At 36.3% G+C, this 24,951-nt stretch overlaps 1 protein-coding gene across 1 annotated transcript in view; it reads left to right on the top strand.

Moving 5' to 3' along the window:
* Positions 1 to 9,656: 9,656 nt before the first annotated feature.
* The window catches only part of KCTD3 (potassium channel tetramerization domain containing 3), a 63,229-nt gene continuing 47,934 nt past the window's right edge, over positions 9,657 to 24,951 (top strand). The window contains exons 1-8 of the mRNA XM_068541820.1: positions 9,657 to 9,806; positions 13,541 to 13,594; positions 13,841 to 13,886; positions 15,525 to 15,598; positions 20,717 to 20,775; positions 21,047 to 21,127; positions 22,109 to 22,249; positions 22,708 to 22,798. Coding sequence (XP_068397921.1) covers positions 9,724 to 9,806; positions 13,541 to 13,594; positions 13,841 to 13,886; positions 15,525 to 15,598; positions 20,717 to 20,775; positions 21,047 to 21,127; positions 22,109 to 22,249; positions 22,708 to 22,798 — 629 coding nt within the window. The 5' untranslated portion in view covers positions 9,657 to 9,723. The remainder of the gene's footprint in view (positions 9,807 to 13,540; positions 13,595 to 13,840; positions 13,887 to 15,524; positions 15,599 to 20,716; positions 20,776 to 21,046; positions 21,128 to 22,108; positions 22,250 to 22,707; positions 22,799 to 24,951) is intronic.

Here is a 24,951-nt window from a genome sequence, read left to right as displayed (position 1 = left end):
TTTTGGAATTTTGATGCATTGAATCTATTGATGAATTTCTGGATAATTGATATATAGAGACAGATTAGTACATCTGTCCATTTTTTTGGTCCTCTTCAATTTTTTTCAATGGTGTCTTATGATGGCCAGTGTACAAGTCTTTGACATCTTTTTCCAAATGTATTTCTAAGTATTGTTTCATGCTATTGAAAATAGTAGTGCCTTAACATTTTTTTCTGTTATTAGTATATAAAAAATTCATTGAATTTTGTATACTGATCTTATATCCTGCCAACCTGTTATACTCACTTGCACTTTCTAGTAGCTTTAAAAAAAAATAGATTCCTTCGGATTTTCTCTATAGATGATTGTGTCGTTTTTAAGTAAGGATAATTTGTTTCTTTCTCTCCAATCTGGAGTCTTTTGTGTGTTTTTCTTGCATTATTTCACTTACTAAAATCTCTAGTTCAATGTTGAGTACAGTTGGTGCGGAAAGGTAATACTCATCTTGTCCCTGGTCTTAGGAGAAAAGCATTCAGTCACTCTTTAACCACTAGTATGATAATAGCTGGGTTTTCACAGATGTCCTTCAGGAGTGTATCCTTCTATTAATAGTTTGCTGAGAGTTTTTTTTTTTAAATCAGGAATCAATATTGGATTTTTTCCAAATGTTTTTTCTGTGTCATAAACAGTGTTGGGTTTTTTTTTAATTAATTAATTAATTAATTAATTTTTTGGCTGTGTTGGGTCTTCATTGCTTTGCTTTCTCTAGTTGCGGTGAGCAGGGGCTACTCTGTTGCGGTGTGCAGGCTTCTCATTGCGGTGGCTTCTCTTGTTGCTGAGCACGGGCTCTAGGCACGCAGGCTTCAGTAGTTGTGGCTCGCAGGCTCTAGAGCGCAGGCTCAGTAGCTGTAGTGCACGGGCTTAGTTGCTCCGCGGCATGTGGGATCTTCCCGGACCAGGGATTGAACCCGTGTCCCTTGCATTGGCAGGCGGATTCCTAACCACTGCACCACCAGGGAAGTCCCATAAACAGTGGTTTTAATTTTTAATTTCTTAACATGGTGAATTACATTGACTGATTTTCAAATGTTAAGCTAACCTTGCACTCCCAGGATAAATCCCACTTTATCATAGAAAATATTATTCTTTTTGCATTTTGTTGGATTCGGTGTGCTAATTTTTTTTAAACATTTATGCATCTATGTACATGAAGAATATTGGTCTGTAGTTTACTTGTAATGTCTTTTTTTGATTCTGGCATCAGGGTAATTCTGGCCTCAGCAAATGAGTTGGAAATTCTCTATCCTTATGATTTGTAGATGAGTTATATAGAATTAATATTATTTATTTCTTAAATATTAGAAGAATTCACCAGTGAAGCCAAGTGTGCCTGGTGTTTTCTTTGTGGGAAGATTTGAAACTACAAATTCAAACTCTTTTATGGAAATAGAGCTATCCAGCAGTGATCATTTTGTAATGTATAGAAATATCAAATCACTATGTTGTGCATGTGGAACTAACATAGTGTTGTAGGTCAACTGTATTTCAAAAACAAACAAATCATGTAGATTATTGACTATATATGAAATCATGTATATTATGTATGAAAATTGTTGAGAGTAAATCCTAAAAGTTCTCATCACAAGGAAAAAAATTTTTCTTTTTCTTTTATTTTTATATCTATATGAGATGATGGATGTTCACTATATTTATTGTGGTCATCATTTCATGATGTATGTAAGTCAAATTATTATGCTCTATACTTTAAACTTATACAGCGTTGTATTTCAATTATATCTCAATAAAACTGGAAGAAAAAAAAGAAATAGAGCAATTCATGTTACCTATTTCTTCTTGAAACTTGGTAATCTGTGCCTTTCAAGGAATTTGTCTGTTTCATCTAAGTTGTCAAATTCATTGGCATAAAGTTGTTCATAACATCTCCTTATTTTCCTTTAATATCTGTATAATCAGTAGTGATGCCCCTCTCTCCTGAGATTGGTCATTTATGTCTTCTCTCTTTTATCCTGATTTGTCTGGCTGGAGGGTCACCAGTTTAATTGATCTTCCCAAATAACTGGGTTTTGGTTATGTTGTTTTTCTGTTTTCTATTTCGACTTTGATTTTTTTTTAATAGAAGTTATCTTTTTTTAAAAAAAATTATTTATTTATTTGGTGGCACCGGATCTTTGTATCTTTGTTGCGGCAGGCAGGCTCCTTAGTTGCAGCTCTTGGGCTCCTTGGTTGCAGCTTGCCAGCTCCTTAGTTGTGGCATGCACGGGGGATCTGGTTCCCTGACCAGGGATAGAACCCAGGCCCCCTGCATTGAGAGCGCAGAATATTATCCACTGCGCCACCAGGGAAGTCCCTCCACTTTGATTTTTATTATTTCTTTTCTTCTGCTTACTTTGAATTTACTTTGCTCTTCTTTTCCTAGTTTCTTAAGGTTGACCTTGAGGTCACTGATTTTAGACCTTTTTTCTTTTCTAATATACAAGTTGAGTGTTAAATAGTTCTTCCAAATACTGCTTTAGTAGCATCCCATAAATTTTTATATTCAGTTTCAAAACACTTTCACTTTAAACAATTTCTAATTTCCCCATGATCTCTACATTATTTAGAACTGTGTTATGCAGTTTCCAAATATTTGGGGATAATCCAAAAATCTTTCTGTTATTTATTTCTTATTTGATTGCATTGTGCCCAGAGACCATAATTTGTATAACTTGAATCTTTTAAAATTTATTGAGACTTGTGTTGTGGCCCAGAATAAGTTCTATCTTGGTAAATGTTCTGTGAGCACCTGAAAAGAATATGCGTTTTGCTGTTGTAGAGTGGAATGTTCCATAAATATCAACAGGTTATGTTGGTTGATGGTGCTGTTCAAATCTTCTCTATCTTTACTGACTTTTCATCTACTTGTTCAATTAATTATTGGAAGAAGGATATTGAAATATTTATCTGTTATTGTGGATTTGTCTATTTCTCTTTGCAGTTCTATCAGTTTTTTCTTCCTGTATTTTTAAGTTCAGATATTAGTTGTATTAATGTTTTCAATTGTTATATTCTCTTAATGACCATTATGAAATGAACCTCTTTATCCTTAGTAATATTTTATGCTCTGAAATCTACTTTGTCTGACATTAATATACCTATCCCAGCTTTCTTTTGGTGAGTGTTAGAATTGTGTTTTAGTTAGTTTGGGCTGCTGTAACAAACCACCATAGACGGGGTGGTTTATAAACAGAAAGAAATTTATTTCTCACAGTTCTGGAGGCTGGAAGACCCAGATCAGAATACCAGGATAGTGAGGTTCTGGTGAGACCACTCTTCTGGGTTGCAGACTCCCATCTTCTCCTTGTATGTGTACATGATAGAAAGATGGTGAGAGAGTTCTCTGTGGTCCCTTTACAAAGGCACTAATTCCATACATGAGGGCTCCACTGTCATGACCTAAGTTCCTCCTAAAGATCTCACCTCCTAATGCCATCACACTGGGGGGGTTAGGATTTCAAAATATGAATTTTGAGGGGGACAAACATTCAATCCAGTGCATATGGTTCGTCTTTTCTCATCCTTTTACTTTTAACTTATTTGTGTCTTTATATTTAAAAAGGATTGCTTTTAAACGGTATATAGTTAGGTCTTGCTTTTTTAATCCAGCCTGATGAACCCTGCCTTCTAATTGGAATGCTTAGACCATTTACATTTTTAAAAAAATATATTTATTTATTTAGGCTACGCTGGGTCTTAGTTGCGGCATGTGGACTTAGTTGCTGCATGCATGCAGGATCTAGTTCCCCGACCAGGGATCGAATCCGGGCCCCCTGCATTGAGAGCCCCAGAATCTTACCCACTGGACCACCAGGGAAGTCCCTAGACTATTTACATTTAATAAGATGATTGATATGGCTGGATTTTAACTTATCATCTTGCTAATTGTTTTCTATTTGTCTCATCTATTCTTTGTCCTTGCCTTCTTTTTATGCCTTCTTTTTAATTAATTGAGTATTTTTTTGTTTCCCTTGCTGGCTTGTAAGAGTGAGAGCCTCTCTGGTAAGTGATGACTGAGCAGAGTTCTGAAGGAAGTGAAGGAGTGAGCCCATTGGCTGTTTCAAGGAAAAACTTTACAAGCAGAGAGAAAAGCAGGTGCAGGGTCCTGAAGCAAGAGCTTATTTGACATGCTGGAATAATAGCAAGGTAGGTTGGGTACCTGGATTGGAGTAGAGAGGTAGGAAGGAACATGGCGAGAAGACTGCAGAGGGAGATTGAGAGTTGATAGGTGGGGTATGAGATCATCTCAGGCCTTGCAGACCTTTAATAAACTTTTTGGAGGAAGAGTTTTCTCAGAGTGTTTATTGAACTCTGACTGCTCCAGGCAAAAGCCTTTACTGTCATTCCCATCTCCAAATTAAACAAAACCTTCTTTGGATCATTATTGTAATCTGCATAAGGGAACTTCAGGAATAATCTGTTCACACCTATTTTCCCATTTTATATTGTTCTGCAAAAATCTAGCACAGATCATTGCTCATTTTCTATTTTCTTCCTCCAAAATATAACTTTTCCAGTGTGTCCTTTGGAATTCATGGTCACTCATCAGGAAAATCCCCTTTTAGCCTCACCCTCTTTTCTGAATGTTCCTGGAACAGACAGAAAGGGGGCTGCCTTGGGGACACTGATTCCCTTGCTGTTCTCTCAAATGTAGGCTAGTTTCTTCCCTGTAATCCTCATACCATGGGGCTGGAGGGTAGATGTTATCCTGGCCCTTCACTACTGCCTCCAAATTATTGTCCTTCATTTCCCTTGAACTAATATCTTTGATGAGTATACCATCAGGCTAGGAATGTGTATTTTTCTAGCTTTGATCGATGAGACCCAGTGAAACTTCAAGTCCTTTACCCCTTTCTTAAGGCATGTTTTTGTATATTGACACATCTGTTTGAGGAAGTTTTCCCTATTGTTTGTAATGTAAAAGCTGTTGTTTTAAAATCTGATATACAGAGTATATCATTAGGGTCATACCCCAAATAAGGGGTGTGTCTACACTTAGAGTGGGTTAGGAGATAATAATAATAATGGCAACTGCAAACACTGGACAAATTACCCATTCTCCTTCTGGCTCAGTTTCTTTATCTTGTTAACTAGAAGTTGTCTCCTTTCACCTACTCAAAGACAGAAGTCCAATAATTATCTTCTGCCTCTCTTGAATTACCTGTTTTTTTGCTCTCTATTGAATGGTTTCCATTGGCTTGTGGTTATTACTATTATTTTTTTATCATCTTACGAAGCCTTCTCTTGACATTACTTTCATCTGTTTGCTACCATCCATTTCCTTACTGTTCTTTACAGCAAAATCCCACCAATCATGCTGTTTCTCCCATCACTGCTCTAGAACTACCCTTACTTACAAGGTCACCAATTTCCTTCATGTTGCTAAAACCAATGGTGAATTCTCAGTCTTTATTTTACTAGATTTCTTATTTCACAGGACCCCATACTCCTTTGGTTTTCCTCCTCTTGCTGGTACTCCTTTCTGTCTCCTTGGCTGTATCTCCTTCTCCTCCCAACATCCTAATATTGTATAGTCAAGGGCTCCCTCCTAATTCCTATTCTTGTCTCATTATATGACACTTACCCCCTTACGATCTCAGGTAGCCTCATGGCTCTAAAAACCATCTATATATTGCTAATTTCCAAAATTTTATTTTAGTAAAGATAAGAGTAGTTTCAGTTTGGGTCTCCCTCCCAAACTTCTGACTCCTGTATATAACTGCCTACTCAACATCTCGCTTCAATATCGAATACAGTGCCGCCTTAAGTGTGGTCCATCCACAAATCATTTGTCATCAGTCTGCAACAAACTAAGTATAAAAATGAGAGAAAGAGTTTAACAACATTTATAGCAATTTGATGCCAGCAGTGGTCTTATCTCATTGCACAGGGTGTAGACCAGTTCAGATGTTATCAAATTTGCTTGGCAAGTTGCATGTGGTGTGAGGTGAGTTCCAATCATGTGCAGTAGGAACAAACATTGATCTCCAATGAATTGGAAATGAAGTAAACTTGTCCTTCATCTAAGACAGTTTGAGAACTACTGGTCTAGTAGACATCTCAAATTCAACACATCTACTAAAAAAAGTAACGGTATTTAAAGAACACTTAATTTATATTTTTACATGCATAAGTCTTTAAATAATATAAATAAATTTAAAAAACTGTCATGCAGACAACCTTGAATCTACTCTATTTACACATACATACATACACATATACTTACATACAAGTAATACATGAATGAAAACTCACTGTAAACTCTTTAAACAATGTGAAAGTCCACAGAGTTGAAAGGTTCTACCTCTATTTATCACTGCTGACTTCCCCTTTCTGATTCTAATGACTGTTCTAGAGTTAACGTTTCTTCCCAGTTTAATACGTGCACTTTTGTATAGAAATTAGTAGACACAGACAATTTTAGTTTTGCTTTTTTTTTTTTTAATAAATGAGGTTGCACTCATAATGCATTATTCTGTGACCTGATTTTTTCCCCACTAATATACTTGGAGACCTTTTCTGGTCAGTTCATATAGATTTGCCCCATAATAATCATAATATGCAACACTTCTAAAAATCATCCCCCTACTGTTGAACAGTCTAGTTGGTTCTAAACACTGCTACAATGAATGTGCACTTCTTGATCTGCACCTTGTGCGTCTCTACAATATGTCTGTAGGATCTATTCCTAGAAGACAAGAGCTGAGTCAAGGGTATATACATTTCAAAAGTTGATACTCTCAGGCTGTCTTCAAAAACTCCATACCCTTTAAATTCCAATCAACAATGCATGAGTGTGACCATTTCAGCACTGGATTTTTACCAAAGCTCTTAATTTTTGCCAACCTCGTGAGTGAAAATTACATCCTTTTCTGTTGTTTGAGCAAACATTTCAGTGTTTTTGTTAGTTATCGTCCCATCACTTGCCTGTTGATATACTTTCCATATTTTTCCCTTTTTGTCTCCTCAGTTGATCTGTAAAGTGATACACATACAACCAAGTGCTGTGGATTTTTAATCATTTGTCTGATAGATATTGTAAATATGTTTTCCCTTTCTGCTGTCTTTGTTAATAATGTTTCAATTTATTCTTAAGAAGTAAATAATATCCTAACTTTAAGTTTTATGAGTAACAAATCCCTTCAGACTCACATTGATCTGGATACATCAAGAAGCTCTGACCATTTTGGTTTATAAAATAGTGAGTCCTCTCCCCTCTCCTGATGAGATGTCTTGCTGATAGTTAATAATTACTGTGCATTGAGATGAATGTGGTTTCATTTATTTATTTCAGGAAGGATAAGAAGCCTTGTCGCAACTCTATGTTGCCTTTTGAATTCATTAAAGGCAAAAATCTGTTAATAAGTGCTCTTTTACATTCTTCCAATGGAAAATTAAATGCCCAGGGATAATTAAATGGCCTTTTTTACCATCTAATTCTATCCAGCAAATTTGAAAGCAAAATTTCAAATCCTTATAGAAATAGATATTAAGGGTTAGAACAAAGACAGCTAATACTGTTTAAAGTGTGAAAAATTACTAGTTCGCTTCTCCCTTAATCTGATCTTCTTAGTATCAAGTGAATATATGAGATATAGTGAGTCATAGTGCACTGACTTCAAACTGCCTGTCTTCAAATTCTTGCTATGCTATGTGCCACCTACATAATTTTGAGCAAGTTTTCTGATCATTTTAAGTCCCACGTTTCTATTTTTAAAATAGTGAAACAATAGTTGTGAAGAAAAAAATGACAGAAAATATCTAAACCACCTAGCATATGATAAATCCTTAATAAATACAGATTAGCTATTATTATTATCATCATTAACTGGGGTAAATAATATTTATCTTACATCTGTAAGTACTGCTATCCTCTTTTAAGTCAAATTTGGATATCATATCACTGGCATATTTGCCAGCAGAGGATTAAAAAAATTATTATGACAATGAAAATTAAAAATATACTATCATGTAGGTCTTCATTTTGAATTTTTATGGTAAAATTATAGCAAAACAGGATTCATGCTAAGGCTTTAGTACCACAAACGACTTCTGAAACATAATATACTGTCTTTGTTAGCTCGTGGAGCATCAGGTTGTCAACAAAAAAAAATTAGTCGATAAAAGAAAGAAAAGGATACATCAACTATACTACAGTAAAAAAAATTAAATAAAAAAGAATTTAGAAAATCTCCAAAGATAAAAAAAGAAAGAAAGAAAGAAAGAAATGAAAAATTTTATTCGAGCCAAATTGAAAATTATAACCCAGGAACAGCCTTTCGGAAAGCTTCGAGGACTGTTCTGCCTATGAGGTCAAAGCACAGATATACAAGTTTTTGAGACAGAGGGTTGTACATTAAATGATGTATTACTGACAGTTACACAATCCAGATCTACAAGTACAAAGTGAGCGACCCCAAGATTAAGAAGGAAGATTATCTCCTAAAGAATTGTGACCCTTGATGAGATTAAGAAGGAACGTTACCGCCTAAGGAGGTCCGGGGAATGCAGATGCTCATTCTGCCCCAAAGGGACGAAGGAAGCCAAGAAAAATTTTACGTTTAAAATTTTCCCCTCTTGCCATAAAATATGAATTTTACTTCACCAGGTATTATAGTATTACCATTTAAAATATATATTTTAGTAGCCATTAAGGTTTCCAGTTCCAACATATACTGTTTAAAGCAAAAATAAACTTTTAAAAATTGTATTTGTGTGTGTGTAACATTAGTTGAGTACTTACTATAGTCCAGAAACGTGTGGCCCTACACTGCCTAGGGGTATATATATATACATTTTTCCTTGTTTTTGTCTTTTGTTTTCTCCCCTGCTTAACAAAATCAAACTGCTTGGGAGAGTAGGGATGAGATGGAAGAGGGTAAGGTAACGAGTTTGCTGAGATAAGCGCTATAAAGTTTTAAAATCCCCAAATTTTCACCGCGTTTCCACCATAAATAGCAATGTAAACATTTAGGCATAACTTCCTCTAAGAAATTTTCCTTTCATCTCCCAAATCCACGTGGAGAAGGGAGACAATAAGGATGCTTTGGACAGCTTGCCCAGACTTGCCCTCAACCTGGGAAATCTGAGTCCCGGGGCTGGAAAATCTGAAATGTAAAAGTGAAACGTGCTGGGATTGCGGTGGTAGGAGGGAAGAAACAGAATCCCATGGGACCCGGCTTTAGTCCAGGAGCGCATTCCCCCACCCTCCCCTCCGCGCCGGCCGCTGGGCTGGGAAGCTCCTCCTCCCCGTTTCCTTCCTCCGCCTCAAGCTCGGTGGCCGTGGCGGGCGAAGGGCAGAACGCTGCGGTATTTTGTCCCACGCGGCGACCCCTCCTCCAGCCGGCGCTGCGGCCGCAGCGGCTGCGAGGGGGGCAGCGGAGAGCTGACGGCAGGCCGCGGCTGGGCGGCCTGGAGGCCACGAGAGGTGGAGGCCCGGCCGCTTTCCCGCGCCGCGGGAGCGGAGGGGAAGAGGCGGACGCCCGCCAGCCCCGCCCGGTCGCCGAGAACGTGGGGGAGGCTCCGCGTGCCGCCCGCCCCCCGGCGCCCGCAGCCCTGCTGGCCCTGCAGCCGCCGCCGCCGCCGCCGCCGCCGCCGCCGCCGCTGCCTCCGCCTCGGGCTCCCGCCGCTGGCTCGACGGCCCCGGCCGGGGAGGGAGGGCGGCGGGTGCCGCCGGAGCCGCCGGACATGTCGGGAGGGCACTGCGGCAGCTTCGCCGCGGCGGCGGCCGGCAGCGGCGAGATCGTGCAGCTGAACGTGGGGGGGACCAGGTGAGTCGGGGAGAAGGGGCTCGGGGTGGGGGGATAGCGGGCGGGCGACCTCCGGGGGAGGCCGGGCCCCGGGGGGGCGGGATAGCGGGCGAGCATTGGCGCCGAGTCGGCGGGGAGCGCAGGGCCCTCCGGGCGGGAGCAGGTCCGCGGATCTCGAGGGGCAGGCGGCCTTGGGAATCACCGAGACCAGGGTTCATCTGGCCGCGCTGCCGCCTTCCTAGAATATCGGCTACGTCCCTCCCCCTTTCTAGGGGATCAGGCCGAGAGGAACATTCAATAGCCTTCCTTACCTAACCCTGGCGCGTACTTGAGGAATTTATTTTGTGGAAGCCGGGCCTTGTGGTTTGACTGTTGCAAGTGCACCTGCCTCCCTTTCTCTTTGGTCAACAAGGTAGATCGATTTGCTCGGGCGATAATGCCTCATTAAGGGCTGTTTGAAATCTCCGAGAATTTCGGTGGAGGGAGTGCCGTAGATGCGCGGTACGTTGTTATTTATTTTCAGAGCTCTGAAGGATCTGTTCAACTTGTAGGGCAGCGAGTCCAGAAACTGCAGTTTGAAGTTGGTTCTGGGAAGCTTTGGGTAGTGGCACCCTGTGGCGCTCTCCTAGTAAACAGACCGAAAGCTCTTCTCTGATCTCTCTCTGGCCTTCCACTCCCTTACTATGTCTTTTAATAAGCTTGTTGGGTGGGAAAGAATCATTCTTCTGTGGATTTGCTATGGCTTATGAGTCACTCCTCTCGGAAATGGGAGTTTGCCAGCTGTTTCAAGGAAGGGGTGGTTGAGTTTTAGGCTAGGTGGGAGATAAACGATGAAGCGCCCTAGGAGGTAGTGTATTTTGCTATGCTCAACACCTAGGACTTTTTAACTAGTATTTTTAAAAATGCAGAACGGCAGCACTGTGAACCATAGTGATAAAAATGTATAGCATTTGAATAGTTTTCTAAGTGTGCTGAAGAATTCAATACAGGAAACAGTAATGCTTTCTCTGTTCACTCTTTTTTTCTCTCTCACCCCCCAAGCAAAACTGTTTATTAGTTTAAGAATTTACAACGTTATTGCTGCTATATAGATTCCGGTTTTATGGAGGGGAAGATTGGTGTCTCCTAATGCAAGACATGGATATTTTACTAAAATCACGTGAAAATTTTGCCGCTTTGGTAACTTATGGATGCCAAAATGGAATACCCTGCAAGAGCTGGCCTTCAGAAGAGTAACATTATTGTCATTTAAAATCCCTGCCCTAGTTTCTAGTTTCCTTGAAGTTGAGTAATTGCCACTGGGAGAACCACCTGTGGCATAGAGTTGACCTCAGCTGTGAAGTGATAGAGTGAAACTCAGGAGAGTTTCTTACGAGCAGAGAAGCACATGGTATAGGTAGGGTCTAATCAAAAAAATGACCACTTTTTATCATTTATTTAACACTTCATGGATGATTCAGAAAGTAGAGAAGATGAGGTTTCATTTAGAATTGTTAATATTATTATTTACCAGAAAAACCCTAATGAAGTGAAAGAACACCAGTGTGGCTCCATTTGTGATTAATTCTGTTATGAGTGAGTATGATTTGAGGCCTCAGGAGAGAAGTCTGGGACCAGCCAGTGGGAGACTAGCTCAGCAACCTTAGGCAAATTATTTTTTAGTGCTTAGTTTCCTAAAATGTGTAATGACAATAATAGTACCAACCTTCCAGGATTGATAAAAAAATTTGAAGCAATAAATGGGAAATACAAGGGTTAGTGGCATTATCTATCAGTAGTAACTTTGCAGAATAAATAATTTTAACTAGATTGTTTCCAAGTAAATTTAGTAGGAGGCAAGTAGCATGGAGTATAAATGTGGATATGTTTTGCTAAGGCCAGATTGCACGTGATCTTTTTCTTGGCACACTGTAGATACGAGATAAAAACATAGAAAAGGCTTTTCATATATATATATTTCAGAGAATTATGCTTGTCATATGTAATTTTAAATGTTGTAGTTTTCATGAAGTCATATTTGGAACCAGTTTTAGAGCTCTGGGATTTTCCCCCCCTATCTTCCACTTGTTTGGAGAAAAAAAAAATTGGTGGGGATGAGAGTCTAATCCCTTTGCCCAGAAATTCCAGATTACTAAACCCACTCTGAACTGCTGATTTTAATTGAAATTGCTAATATGACTTTAAGCAGACCTGGGTAATTTTCTAAGTAACACAAAATTTGAGTTATTTGGCAAACAATTTGCTGAATAAGCAGTGAACATGAAATGTCACAAGTTAGAAGTGATCCTTATTTGGAATTAATTTGATTGCCTCCAAAACACAGTGACTCATTTTTGCAGTGGATCCTTAGATATTTCAGTTTACCATTTACTGGGTTTGCTTCTATTGATTTGACCAAGTCAGTTTCCTCTAACTAGTTGTAATCTACTTCTCATTTTTTTTCCGTAAGATTCTGGTAAGAAATATGCTTGGGAAAATTTGCCATATTTTCTTGAGTAAACTGGCTCCTTTCTTAGTCTGATTAATTACATGACTTTAAAACAGTCATGTAATGCTAGAAAATGAATGTGGAGGGAAAGTAAAGGTCTGTTGGTCTCTCTTCTGTGTGAGGACACGTGGTGATGGGGCAGCGAGTCAGAGATACATAGTGCAGTGTGATGAATCTTAAAATGAAATTGTTCAGACATCAAGTGCTGGACTGGATGAGCCCTATATCGAATTCTTTGTCATGCCAGTTTACATCAGTTACTGATTGTTTTGCCTCGGTCTGTTACACGAGGCTTTGGTAAAGTTCCCCTCAAATTGGTGGTAATAAGCAGACTTGATCAAATGGCAGTTAACCTCAAAACAGTGTTTACTGAGTGATTTTTGAATGAGTGAATGCAACAGTTGTGAATAGCCCAAGACTATAAAGGAAATGTTAAATGCATTATGTGCAGTGGGATTAATATGAGCTCAGAAAGATAGTATAGGATAGTATATTTGGAAAAGCCATTAAAGAGAAGGTAGAACCTGGAAGGTATCAAGAAAGATGGATGGGGCTTCCTTGGTGGCACAGTGGTTAAGAATCCGCCTGGCAGTGCAGGGGACACGAGTTGGAGCCCTAGTCCGGGAAGATCCCACATCCCGCGAAGCAGCTAAGCCCGTGAGCCACAACTACTGAGCGTGCGCTCTGGAGCCTGCGAGCCACAACTACTGAGCACGCGCGCCTAGAGCCCGTGCTCCACAACAAGAGAAGCCACCGAAATGAGAAGCGCAGCAACGAAGATCCAACGCAGCCAAAAATAAAATAAAAAATAAATAAATAAATTTATTTTAAAAAAAAGATGGGTGGAACTTGGATAATTGAACATGAGGTTGATGCAGCTGGGATGGAGATTCTGAAGTGGTGTAAGCATGGATTGTTTGAGGATATTAAGAAGTACTGTCTTATTAGAGGGGAAAACAGTTTGTGTTGGAGAGATGAAACGTGACCTGAAGATAGTATGTCATGTTGAGAATTTTAGACTTGGTGTGGTGGGCTAATTATTGATTCTTCAGTAGATTGGCATGCTAGAAAGTAGTGTTTTAGGAAGCTATATTATATGTAAGCAAATTAATTATTTGATTTTGTTGAGAGCTCTTGGAATAATCTGATACAGCTATAGCTATGCAGCAACTTGTAAATCATTAGCCAGCGTATTAAAGCAAGTTAACTAACGTGGAAATTTCAAATCATGTCCTCTCTTATAATACCAGATACTTTATAATTGCAGGTTTAGTACCTCAAGACAGACACTTATGTGGATTCCAGATTCTTTTTTTTCCAGGTATTTCATATAATTCTTTAGTACCTTTTTTTAAATACAGTTGATTATTTATTAAAACAATAAAAAATATTTTTATGTATCGAATAAAAAAACTTAACTCTTAAAATAGAATTTTTAAATTGTTATTTTACCTTGGAGATAGGATGATTCATTTGTATTGGTCTTTGATGTTTGAAAGAATTAAAGCATTTTATTCATACTCAGATTTTAAAAACTAACTCTGTCTTAAATTTTAATGACTTCTAGTTTGCTGAGTGGAAGAATTTCAACACTTCGAGATGAAACTGGTGCTGTGAGTATAACAATGTTGATGTATGTTTCTAAATTAGATAAAAAAATGCTTATAATGTTTGATCCTTATACTCTAAGAAGACAGGGAAACTACTCTTTTAATAACTACTAAATGAAAGTATATGTACTTAAAGATTTTTATTTCTTGTCGTGAATAGTGTTTCTGTAATTATAGAAGAGAACTTGAAACTGAGAATACTGCATATAGCAATTTAAATAATCATGATTAGAGGGATTGTAGGATCTGAGCTTACATTGTCAAGAGAGGAAATATTTCTTTTAATCAGTAATTGAAACTTGAACAGTAAGTAGATGAATGTAAATACTAAAATATTTCAATATTATAATGGTAAGATGTTGTAAATTAGTAAAGTTCTACAATTTTTTATTTTGGAGAATAACCTTATGAACTTCTGCAGCAATGGTGGAGTGAGGGAAGTAAAGAACTATTAAATTTCAGTTAAAAAAAAATTGGTTTATAAATTTAAAAAGCAGTTGTAATATGAACAATAGCATGTAAAGTAAATGTTTAGTGCTCACAAAAGCAAATAAGACTTTCATTTGGGAGGCAACAAAGTGACCAGAGGTGTTTATTTGCTGTGATGAGATTTGCAGATGGAATAAAGCAGCACAAGCAGATAGGTCCATGTGAGATTATAAAAAGGACATCAGTAATTAGACCTCTACAAATCTGTGGTGTTTTCTTCAACTTCTGATTGATTCTAATAAAAACAAAAGCAAGAATTTATGAAGCCAGAAGAACCTCATTCATTGTATATAGTAACTGATTATAATATAAGAAGGTTTATTATTTGCTACCATTCTGCTGTGTAATTGACTTACATAAGCTTTAAAAGGTGTTCAATTTTATGGTTAGAGCTTTTGTAATTGGTTCAGAATAGTGTTGGCATACATTCCTGTAAAAAGTTATCAATGATGTATTTCGTATTTTTTAAGCATTTTATTTTCCCCATATGTATTCAGTGGTGCTGTGTTTGTTATTTAAAAAAATTTTGTTGTTTTTGTCACCCTCCCCTTCACCCCACACCCAGCCCTTGAGGAAATTGAGATAGTAGCATGTAAAAGTGTTACTGTTTTCCAGTTTGGACACCAGTGTGCAGTTTACTTTTCTTGATTGCCTGGTGTGTATTATAAAAGTACATTGTTGTTTTAATTACTCACTTATGAATCACAAATTATGTAAATCACAGTCACTGTCACCAATAGTGATCAGATGATGTAAGAAAGTATTATTCATGCATAATGTTTTCAAAGTATTTATTGAATTCTAGAATATTTCAGATAAAAATTTTCCCTTTGGTGTCCCTTTCACCAAAGATATCAATTAAATAGAAATGAGAAAGTGGACTTATTTGATACCATTTTTCCTGCACCTTAAAATATAATCAATCTAGCAACAGCTTTTCAGGTGGAGAAAAGACACCACTACTACCACATAAATGCACACGGTTATAACTACATTTCAATTTTAGAAACATTAAAATTTAATAAGAGTGGAGTCAAGGAAATATAGTGTTTAAATAATTCAGTATTTGTTCCCTAAGTTAGTGTTACAGATATTAAAGTTAGAAGTTTAATTTGTAATTTGAAAATAAAATTTGTAATTCTTTATTTACAGATATTTATTGATAGAGATCCAGCAGCGTTTGCACCCATTTTAAATTTTCTTCGGACAAAAGAACTAGACTTAAGGTAAGAAATGTATCTTTTTAAAGTAAATTTTTATTCAAAGGTATGGTTTTGGGTATATTTTATGAAGAAACGTTTTTTTCCCCGCCCCAAGATTATTTTTGTTTAAAAGTTTCCTCTGAATTAAACTGTCATAGATACAGGCCACCATCATCCCTTCCTCTGGATTACTCTAATAGCTTCCTTACCAATTTCCCTGTCTTCATTCTTACATCCCTTCAATTCATTTTTCACACTGTAGCCAAAATTAACTTCTGAAAATATAAATCTAATCTGGTTATTCCTCTGCTTAAAACTCTTACGTGTTACTGGATTAATGGCTAAGGATTTTGGACTTCCTGTTGTTTCTTAAGGCTCTCTCTAATCTAGCTCCTGCTTGATTTTTGTTGCTTCAACACTTTCAACCCTTTCTGCTCTCAGCTTGATTCTGATCACTTCAGTGATCTCTGCTGTGTCCACCTGATACAGGTGTTCAGAGTTTCCTGCACTGCCACTACCCCAGTAGTCTATCTTCTGTTAGACTTTAAATTCTAAAAGGACAAGTTGTTTACTGTATACCTGTAGGATTGAGCATTGTGCTTGACGCATAGCGATACATTTTTTTTTGGTGGGTAAATGAATGACCATTTAAACTATTTCTTTAACTTTGCCATAGTCTACAGTCTACAATGGAAGCTACAATCTAATTTGTATTTTATTGTTCTTGTATTTCATATATTCCTAATGAACTTTCACTTAAGGACCTATTAATGCTTTTTTAGATACAGGTTTTAGAATTCTCATTGTTTCTTTAAGCTGCTACTTTATAATATTATATAATTTTTGGCTTATATTCACTAGAATATGCGCTCCTTGAAAGCAAAGATTTTTTTGTTTGGTTTGTTCCCTGCTGTATTCCCAGTGTTGTTAAAACGGCATGTATAGTAGCTGTTCAGTAGATATTTATTGAATGAATAAAAGAGTGTGTTGGGGCTTTTTGTTTGTCTGTTTCCTGGCCTGGGGTAGAAGTGGGAAGTATATTACTAACTGCTTACTTCTGGGGTAAAATTATTTTTAGCATTTGATTAAAGCCTAAATTTACTTCTAGTCAGTGTCCTTGTGACTAATCCATGACTAAATCACCCATGAAAGGCAGAAATATAAGTATTCGTATTCACTGCTTTTGTTTCAACTTGCTTCTTTATTTCATTTAGGGAAGCCTAGCAAACTTAAGTTCTCTGAGTAGTACCTTCTAAAAGAAGGTGGGAAGGAATTGAAAAAAGAATACTATGTTCTACTTCTGTTTTTTGCATAAAATTCTTGTATTGCCCTTATCACACTGTATTATCATTATCATATTTGTCTGTCTTCCCCAAACAAATAATTAGCCAGTGCTACTGTACTGTTAACACAAGTAGTTTTGAAATAGAATAAGAAAGTTTTAACTGTTCTTATTAAACTAGTTACAACCAGTTTCACAAATAAAAGCAATTTAATATCGCAATTACATGTGTTCCTTAGGCCTACGGAATTTTTTTTGTCTGTTGTTTTTTAAGACTTCTTTTTTTAATAGCAGTTTTAGGTTTACAACAAAATTGAGAGGGAGGTACAGAGATTTCCCATGTGCCCCCCTGCCTTTATTATCAACCTCCTCCACTGTTAACATCATTTACCAGAATGATACTTTTTTTTTTTTTTTTTTACAATTGATGTGAACCTACACTGACATCATAATCACCCAAAGTCCATAGTTTACCTTTGGTTCACTTGGTGTTGTACATTTTATGAGTTAGCACAAATGTATAATGACATGTGTGCATCTTTATAATACTGTACAAAGTATTATTTCCATAATTTGGCCTTTTCCAGAATGTCCTAGTTGGAATCACACAGTATGTAGCCTTTTCTGATTGGCTTCTTTCACTTAATATTATGCAGTTAAGTCCGTGTCTATTCATGTTATTTCTTTTTAATGCTGATAATATTTCATTATCTGAATATACCAGTTTATTTTTCCACTCACCTACTAAAGAGGACATTTTGGTTGCTTCCAAGTTTTGGCTGTTAGGAATAAAGCTGCTATAAACCGTCCATGGGCAGGTTTTCGTGTGGTCGTTAAGTTTTCAACTCCTTTGGGTAAATACCAAGGAGCGCAGTTGCTGGATCGTATGGTAAGAGTTTTATAGGAACCTCAGACTGTCTTTTAGAGTGGCTGTAGCATTTTGCTTTCCCACCAGCAATGTATGACAGTTCTTATTGCTTCACATCCTTGCCAGCATTTGGTGTTAGGATTCTGGATTTTGGCCATGTTAATTAATGTGCAGTAGTAACTCATTGTTTTAATTTGCATTTGCTTAATGACATACGATGTGGAGCATCTTTTTGTAGGCTTATTTGCTACCTCTGTATCTTCCTTGGTTAAGGTCTTTGGCCCATTTTTTAATTGAATTTGTTTCCTTATTGTTGAGTTTTAAGAGTTCTTTGTATATTTTGGATAACAGTCCCTTATCAAATTTGTCTTTTGCAAATATTTTCTCTCATTCTGTGGCTTGTCTTATTTCCTTGACATTGTCTTTCGTAGAGCAGAAGTTTTTAATTTTAATGAAGTCTAGCTTATCCTTATTCCTCTCATGGATTATGTCTTTTGGTTGTATCTAAAAAGGTATCACCATACCCACTGTCATTGAGGTTTTCTCCTAAATGTTATCTTCTTTGAATTTTTTAGTTTTGCATTTTACCTTTAGGTCTGTGATCCATTTTGAGTTAATTTTTGTGAAAAGTGTAAGGTCTGTGTCTAGACTAATTTCTCTCTCTTTTTTTTTTGCATGCAGATGTCCAGTTGTTTCAGCACTATTTGTTACTCCATTGTTTTTCCTTTGCTCCTTTGTCATAGATCAGTTGACTATGTGTATGGGATCTATTTCTGGGCTTTCTGTTCTAGTCCATTGATCTGTTGTTGATTCTTTTCACCAGTACTACGCTATCTTGATTTTTCTAGCTTTATAATAAAGCTTGAAGTTGGGTAGTGGTGGTGCTCCAACTTTGTTATTCTCCTTCAATATCGTGTTGGCTATTCTGGATCTTTTGCCTTTCCATGTAAACTTTATAATCAGTTTGTTGATATCCATAAAATAACTTGCTAGACTTTTGATTAGGATTACATTGAATCTGATCAAATTGGGAAGAACTAATGTCTTAACAATACTACGTCTTCCAATCCATGAACTAGGAATATCTCTCCATTTTTTCCAGTTCTTTGATTTCAGTCATCAGAGTTTTGTAGTTTTCTTCATATAGATTTTGTATATATTTTGTTAGGTTTATACCTAAGTATTTCTTTTTGGGGGGTATTAATGTAAATGGTATTGTGTTTTTGATTTCAAGTTTCTCTTTTTCACTGTTGGTATATTGAAAAGCAGTCGACTTTTGTACGTTAACCTTGTATTCTGCAACCTTGCTATAATTGCTTATTAGTTCCAGGAGTTTTTTGTCCATGCCTTTGGATTTTCTATATAGACAATCATGTCATCTGTGATCATCAGTTTTATATGTTTCTTCCCAATCTGTATGCCTTTTCTTTTCTTTTCTTGACTTGTGTAAATAAGGATTTCCAGTATGAAGTTGAAAAGGAGTGGTGAGAGGGAATATCCTTGTCTTGTAACCAGGTGTTAGTGGGAAGTTTCAAATTTCTTACCATTAAATATGATGTTAGCTATAGGATTTTTTTTAAATAGTCTTATCAAGTTGAGAAAGTTCCCCTCTATTCCTAGTTTACTGAGAGTTTTTATTATGAATGGGTGTTGGATTTTGTCACATGCTTTTTTGGCACCTATTGATATGATCATGTGAGTCTGTTGATGTGACAGATTACATTAATTGATTTTAGAATAGTGAACCAGCCTTGCATACCTGAGATAAAACCCGCTTGGTTGTAGTGTATATTTCTTTTTAGACATTGTTGGATTCGGTTTGCTAATATTTTGTTGAGAATTTTTGCATCTGTGTTCATGAGAGATATTGGTCTGTGGTTTTCTTGTAATGTCTTTGTCTGGTTTTGGTATTAAGGTAGTGAGGGCCGTATAAAATGAGTTAGGAAGTGTTCTCTCTGCTTCTTTCTCTGAAAGAGAGTGTAGAGAATTGGTATAATTTCTTCCTTCAGTGTTTGGTGGCATTCACCAGTGAATCCTGGGCATGGTACTTTCTGTTTTGGAAGGTTGTTATTGATTCAGTTTCTTTAATACATGTAGACCGATTGAGATAGTGTTTCTTGTGTGAGTTCTGGCAGATCGTGTCTTTCAAGGAATTGTCCATTTCACCTAGGTTATCAAGTTTGTAGGCATAGAGTTGTTCATAGTATTCCTTTATTCTTTTAATTTTCATGGAATTTGTAGTGATGTCCCCTCTCTTTTCTGCCCAGGCAATATTTTTAAAGTAAGGACAGATTATAACTGAAACCTAAAATGCATCATTTTAAACTCTTAAGCTTCTATTTTTTTTTTTTTACTTCTTATTTTCATATTACTTTATTGTAGCATCTTTATCTGGGTAACATAGCCCCTTCTTAAGGCTGATCTTTGTTTTCCTCTGCCTTCTGTTTTGCTTTTGTTTTTGGTTTCTGTTGAGAAGAGTCATTTATCTGAATTTATTTGTTCAATAAATATGGATTGCATAACTGTTACTTACAAGCACTGTGGTAGGCACTGCATGAGGCATACAAACATGGATCAGAGGAGAACATGCTTGCAGGGAGCTTATAGGATAATTGGGGAGGTTAAAATATGTATAGAAATTATGGTTAAAAGCAATTAATACCATAGGAATGATTTCCACTCTTGTTTGCCTTATTAGATACTTACTGATAATTACTTGTATTAACCCTATAAAGCCCTAATCTCTCATTTAGTCATCCATTTCATCCATATATAAATGGTTTTTTAGTAAGAAAACGTTCTTGGTGGTGTGCAGTTTTTTTATCTATACTTCTTCAAATAATTAAGGATCTTAGGAAAAAAGTAAGTTTTAAAGCCCTATGACTTTGTTGATTAAGAACATTAAGAACCTAGTACTTTTTCTTTCTGCTTCAGATGATAATCCGAGTTGCCAGTGTTAGAGGATTTACATCATTCATTGGTTTCTTTGTAGGGGAGTGAGTATTAATGTTCTCAGGCATGAAGCAGAATTTTATGGAATCACTCCATTAGGTATGTATTCTAGTATTTTATATTTATGATTTGACCCTTTGAGCACTAAACTTGCCCAAATGAAATGTGTTTTATATCAGGTCCTAATTTTTGATGGACTAGTCAGTGCTTGCTTTTTGTGGATTTTCATAGTAAAAACGTGTTGTCAGCTGATTTAACGTAAACGTTTTCCTTTTCTTTCCTTATCCTCTTTAACTAGAGAAAATAAAAATGGAGTACTATTTTTGTGTTTGCATGTACTCTTGACAAGTTTGCTTTGAAATGTTTTTAGTAAGAAGGCTTCTCTTATGTGAAGAACTGGAGCGTTCATCTTGTGGCAGTGTCCTTTTTCATGGTTACTTGCCTCCGCCAGGTACTTCTGCTTTATTTATTTAGTTCTTTTTTTTAAGTCTTTTTATCATTAAGTAAGTACAGATGTGTGAGTAGGAAAATCTGTTTCTTGATTATTGAGTTTCCTTTGTAAATCTACTAGAAAAAGTGAGAACTTTAATATTAACAGAAGTTAAGTCATACTGTATATTAGGGTAGGGATTTGCCAAACTTTTTCTGTAAAGGGCCAGATGGGTTTGTGAGCTAAAAGATCTCTGTGGCAACTCTTCAGCTCTGCCATAAACGCTACAGAAATGCATGGGTGAGACTGTGTCTAATAACAGCTTTATTTACGTAAACAGCCATCAGGCGCTACTTGGCCGTGGCCAGATTTGCTGACTCCTGTGTTTGAGAACTGGTTGTCGATCTCCTTTGTGGAACCCCAGGAGCTTTTCAGAGATTTAGCAGTGTACAGGGCAGAGGAGTGTGAGGTGCATGTCATCTCTGCCCCTCTTCAGTGAGTTAGAAGAGTTCGGTCTTTACCTGTGTTGTAGCAGGCTTTTGAACAAGATTTCATTTTGAAAAAGGCTCTCCTGCCAAATAAGAGATGTTTGAAAGTATCGGGCAATTCAGTTCTAGAGCGGTTTAAATTAGTAAATAGTACCTAACACATAGTAACTGTTCCATAAATGTGAAGAGTAGTGACAGAATGAATGAGTTAGTGATTGACTGATTTGGTAACCTAGAGCTAGGTAAATACAGAGTATAATATGATAAATCTTAGTCTTACTTTTTATATATATAACATGATAAGTATCAGAAATCTGTTGAATGAATTTTATTTTTTAAAAATTTCATCTTGTTTTCTATGGTAGTTAATTACTTGCAGTAAGTTGGTGTATTGGAAGATAAGTTTTGGCTATAATGAAATTCACATTTGTTTGTTTCTTAGCCATAATGTGAAATTTTAAATTTTTGGTAGGTGAACTTAGAAGTAAACTTATCTTTTTCTTTCCTTTTATAGGTATTCCTAGTCGTAAAATAAACAACACTACTAGATCCTCTGCTGATTCTAGAAATGGACTAAATTTTACAGAAGGTGAAGCTCGAGGAAATGGTACACAGCCTGTTCTCTCTGGAACTGGAGAAGAGACTGTTAGGCTAGGTAAGCAAAGAGTACATAAATTTAAAAAGTACGTATGTTTTTAGTTCTAGATGATATTGAGTAATTATTTTTAAAGATGTGATTTTTGCTTTATCTCTTTTTAATCTAGATCTACCATTTATATCTTGAAGAATCTCACTTAACATAATTTTTATTTAAAAAGTTCATGATCTTCTGTTAGCTGTAAATCTTTAGAACAGAGATTGGCAGACTTTTTCTGGAAAGGGCCAGACAGTGAACATGTTGGGCTTCATGAGCCGAAGGGTCTCTGTTGGAACCGCTCAACTTTCATCGTGGCACGAAAGCAGCGATGACGATGTATGAACAGATGTGATTGGCTGTGTTCCAACAAAGCTTTCTTTAACAAAAGAGGTAGAGGACGGGAATTGGCCTGTTAGTCATAGTTTTGCCAACCCCTTCTTTAGAACGTAAAAGATTTCTTTTGCTAATATCAACAGGATTTCCTGTGGATCCACGAAAGGTACTAATAGTAGCTGGCCATCACAACTGGATTGTAGCTGCGTATGCCCATTTTGCTGTGTGTTACAGGTATTGTATAATTAATAATGGTTTGCTTTTTATTTTGGGGGGTATTTTTTAATATTGTGATTTTATTTTTATAGATTTTAGAGCTATTTATTTTAGCCATCAAATTTTTTTCCTTCACATTTTGCCCACTTCTGTATCTCCTGATTAGATTTAGTTTGCTTTTATTCTTACAACTAATTTGGTAAATATTACTGATAGCCTCAGTATGTCTTAAATATTGCATATACAGTATGAACTGTGGTATAACTGAGATATCTTGAAGTTACATCTTCTTGCTTAGTATATCCAGCTTCTGAATCATTTAACTATTGTATTAAATGATGAGGCAGGATTGTTAATGTGAGCCCTGTGTTTTTTGTCTATAATGATTGAGTCTTTTGTACTCTATAGTAGGGGAGAATAGGACCTTACATTGGTCATGACTGCCATACGGTTGGGAGCGAGGTAGTGAAGCAGGACAGTTGTAGGCAGAAGTGCTGTAGTTTAACATCTATAATGTGTGAGCTTTACACAGAGGTAGTTCGGTTTTACTAATTCTTGCATTCTCAGAAACTAACAGGGAACAAGGAAAAGTGCACACCAGTGATTTCTCTTTTTTAATTGGAGAAAAGGTAGGATTATTAGTTCAAAATCACTGTATGCAGTGAGAAATGTTGATGACAGGGAATGGTGTAGAAGAACAAAAATGGTTGGGATGTACTAACTTAGACTATGATCCTATTGAATTTAATTGCCAAAATATCAAAAAACATATAAATATTTTGTCACTATTGAATTTAGTTAAGAAAAAGTAGCCACAATAGATTAAAAATATTTAAAATGTCTTCTAAAGTTTACAGATATATTTAAAGGATCCCAGATGTATTAAATAAAAGAAAAAAAACCCTCAGTTTATGAGAGATTTGCCATATGTGTTAAAAGAAAAAAAAAAGACCTCTTATATCAGTAATCTGCACTTTATATTTTCATTGCAGTAGAGATTCGGTGCACACTTTTCATTTTGAGAGCATTCTGTTGATATGTATTTTTAATATTATTTATTGAGTAGTATGAAAAATATTTTTTGGATGATTTCTTTCAGGGATGATTTTATATGAAGCAAGACTGATTTGAAAAAGGGAATTTTTTTTTTAAGAGTGTTGTTTTGAACTTACCAGCTTATGGATCTAAATTGAGAAATGGTGTTAGATTTTGCTTTGTTTATTTGTTTAAATATTATATACATTTTTTTTGATAGGGGATTCCAAAGGAGTTGTATAACGATTATACCAAGTTATCCAGGTGTAACAGCATAATTTATGTTACTGCACAGCAGTGCTAAAGATTGTGACTTGTCAGACAGGTACACATGGTATTGCACAAAATTTCACTCATCGCGTGGCTAATACAAGAAAGATGATGCTGTTACATTTTGCATTCTTTGTTTTTGCTTTTGACCATGACTTTTCTTTGCTTTCACTGAGTGTCGATGATTTCAGAGCGATATTCCCATGCAAAGTGACAAAGGGAAAGAATTAAGGACATATTAGATTTTCTCATGTACAGTTAAGTCATTCAACACAATGCCAATAAAAAGATTTCAGAAGAAAGGAAAATATTCAAATTATTTTAAGAGAGTAATCATTTTAATAAATTGTTTTTCCACAGCTTTTTGTATCAATAAATTTAAAACCTTAAAAAAGGAAAGAGTAGCACAGTGAAATATTTTTCACCTATATTCATTAATTTTCTACCTTGTTAGGTTTTACTTCTATAGTTCTTTTTTCTTGCTCAGTTTACAACCTGTTACTTGTATTAATGAAGAGTATTTGTGTAGATTGTTTCCCTTTTAGAGCTTATATTACACTTTAGATCTTTAATCCACGTGGAATTTACTTTTTGTATATGGTGTTAGATTTAGGAATCTTTTATTTTCTTCCAAGTGGGTGGCTAATTATGTTCTGATTATTACATAAATCATCCTTTCTCATTGAATATGAAAGCCCCCTTTATCTTGCTTTATATTTATTTTTATATACTTGGATCTAATTTTAGATTCTTTTTTTTTTTCGTTGATGGACATTTAGGTTGTTTCCATGTCTTGGTTATTGTAAACAATGCTGCCATGAACATGGGGGTGCGGATATCTTTTCAAACTAGTGTTTTCATTTCCT

The sequence above is a fragment of the Eschrichtius robustus genome, chromosome 3, assembly GCF_028021215.1.
Source record: "Eschrichtius robustus isolate mEscRob2 chromosome 3, mEscRob2.pri, whole genome shotgun sequence".
Taxonomy (NCBI): Eukaryota; Metazoa; Chordata; class Mammalia; order Artiodactyla; family Eschrichtiidae; genus Eschrichtius; species Eschrichtius robustus.
This window is presented reverse-complemented; position numbering and strand designations above follow the sequence as displayed.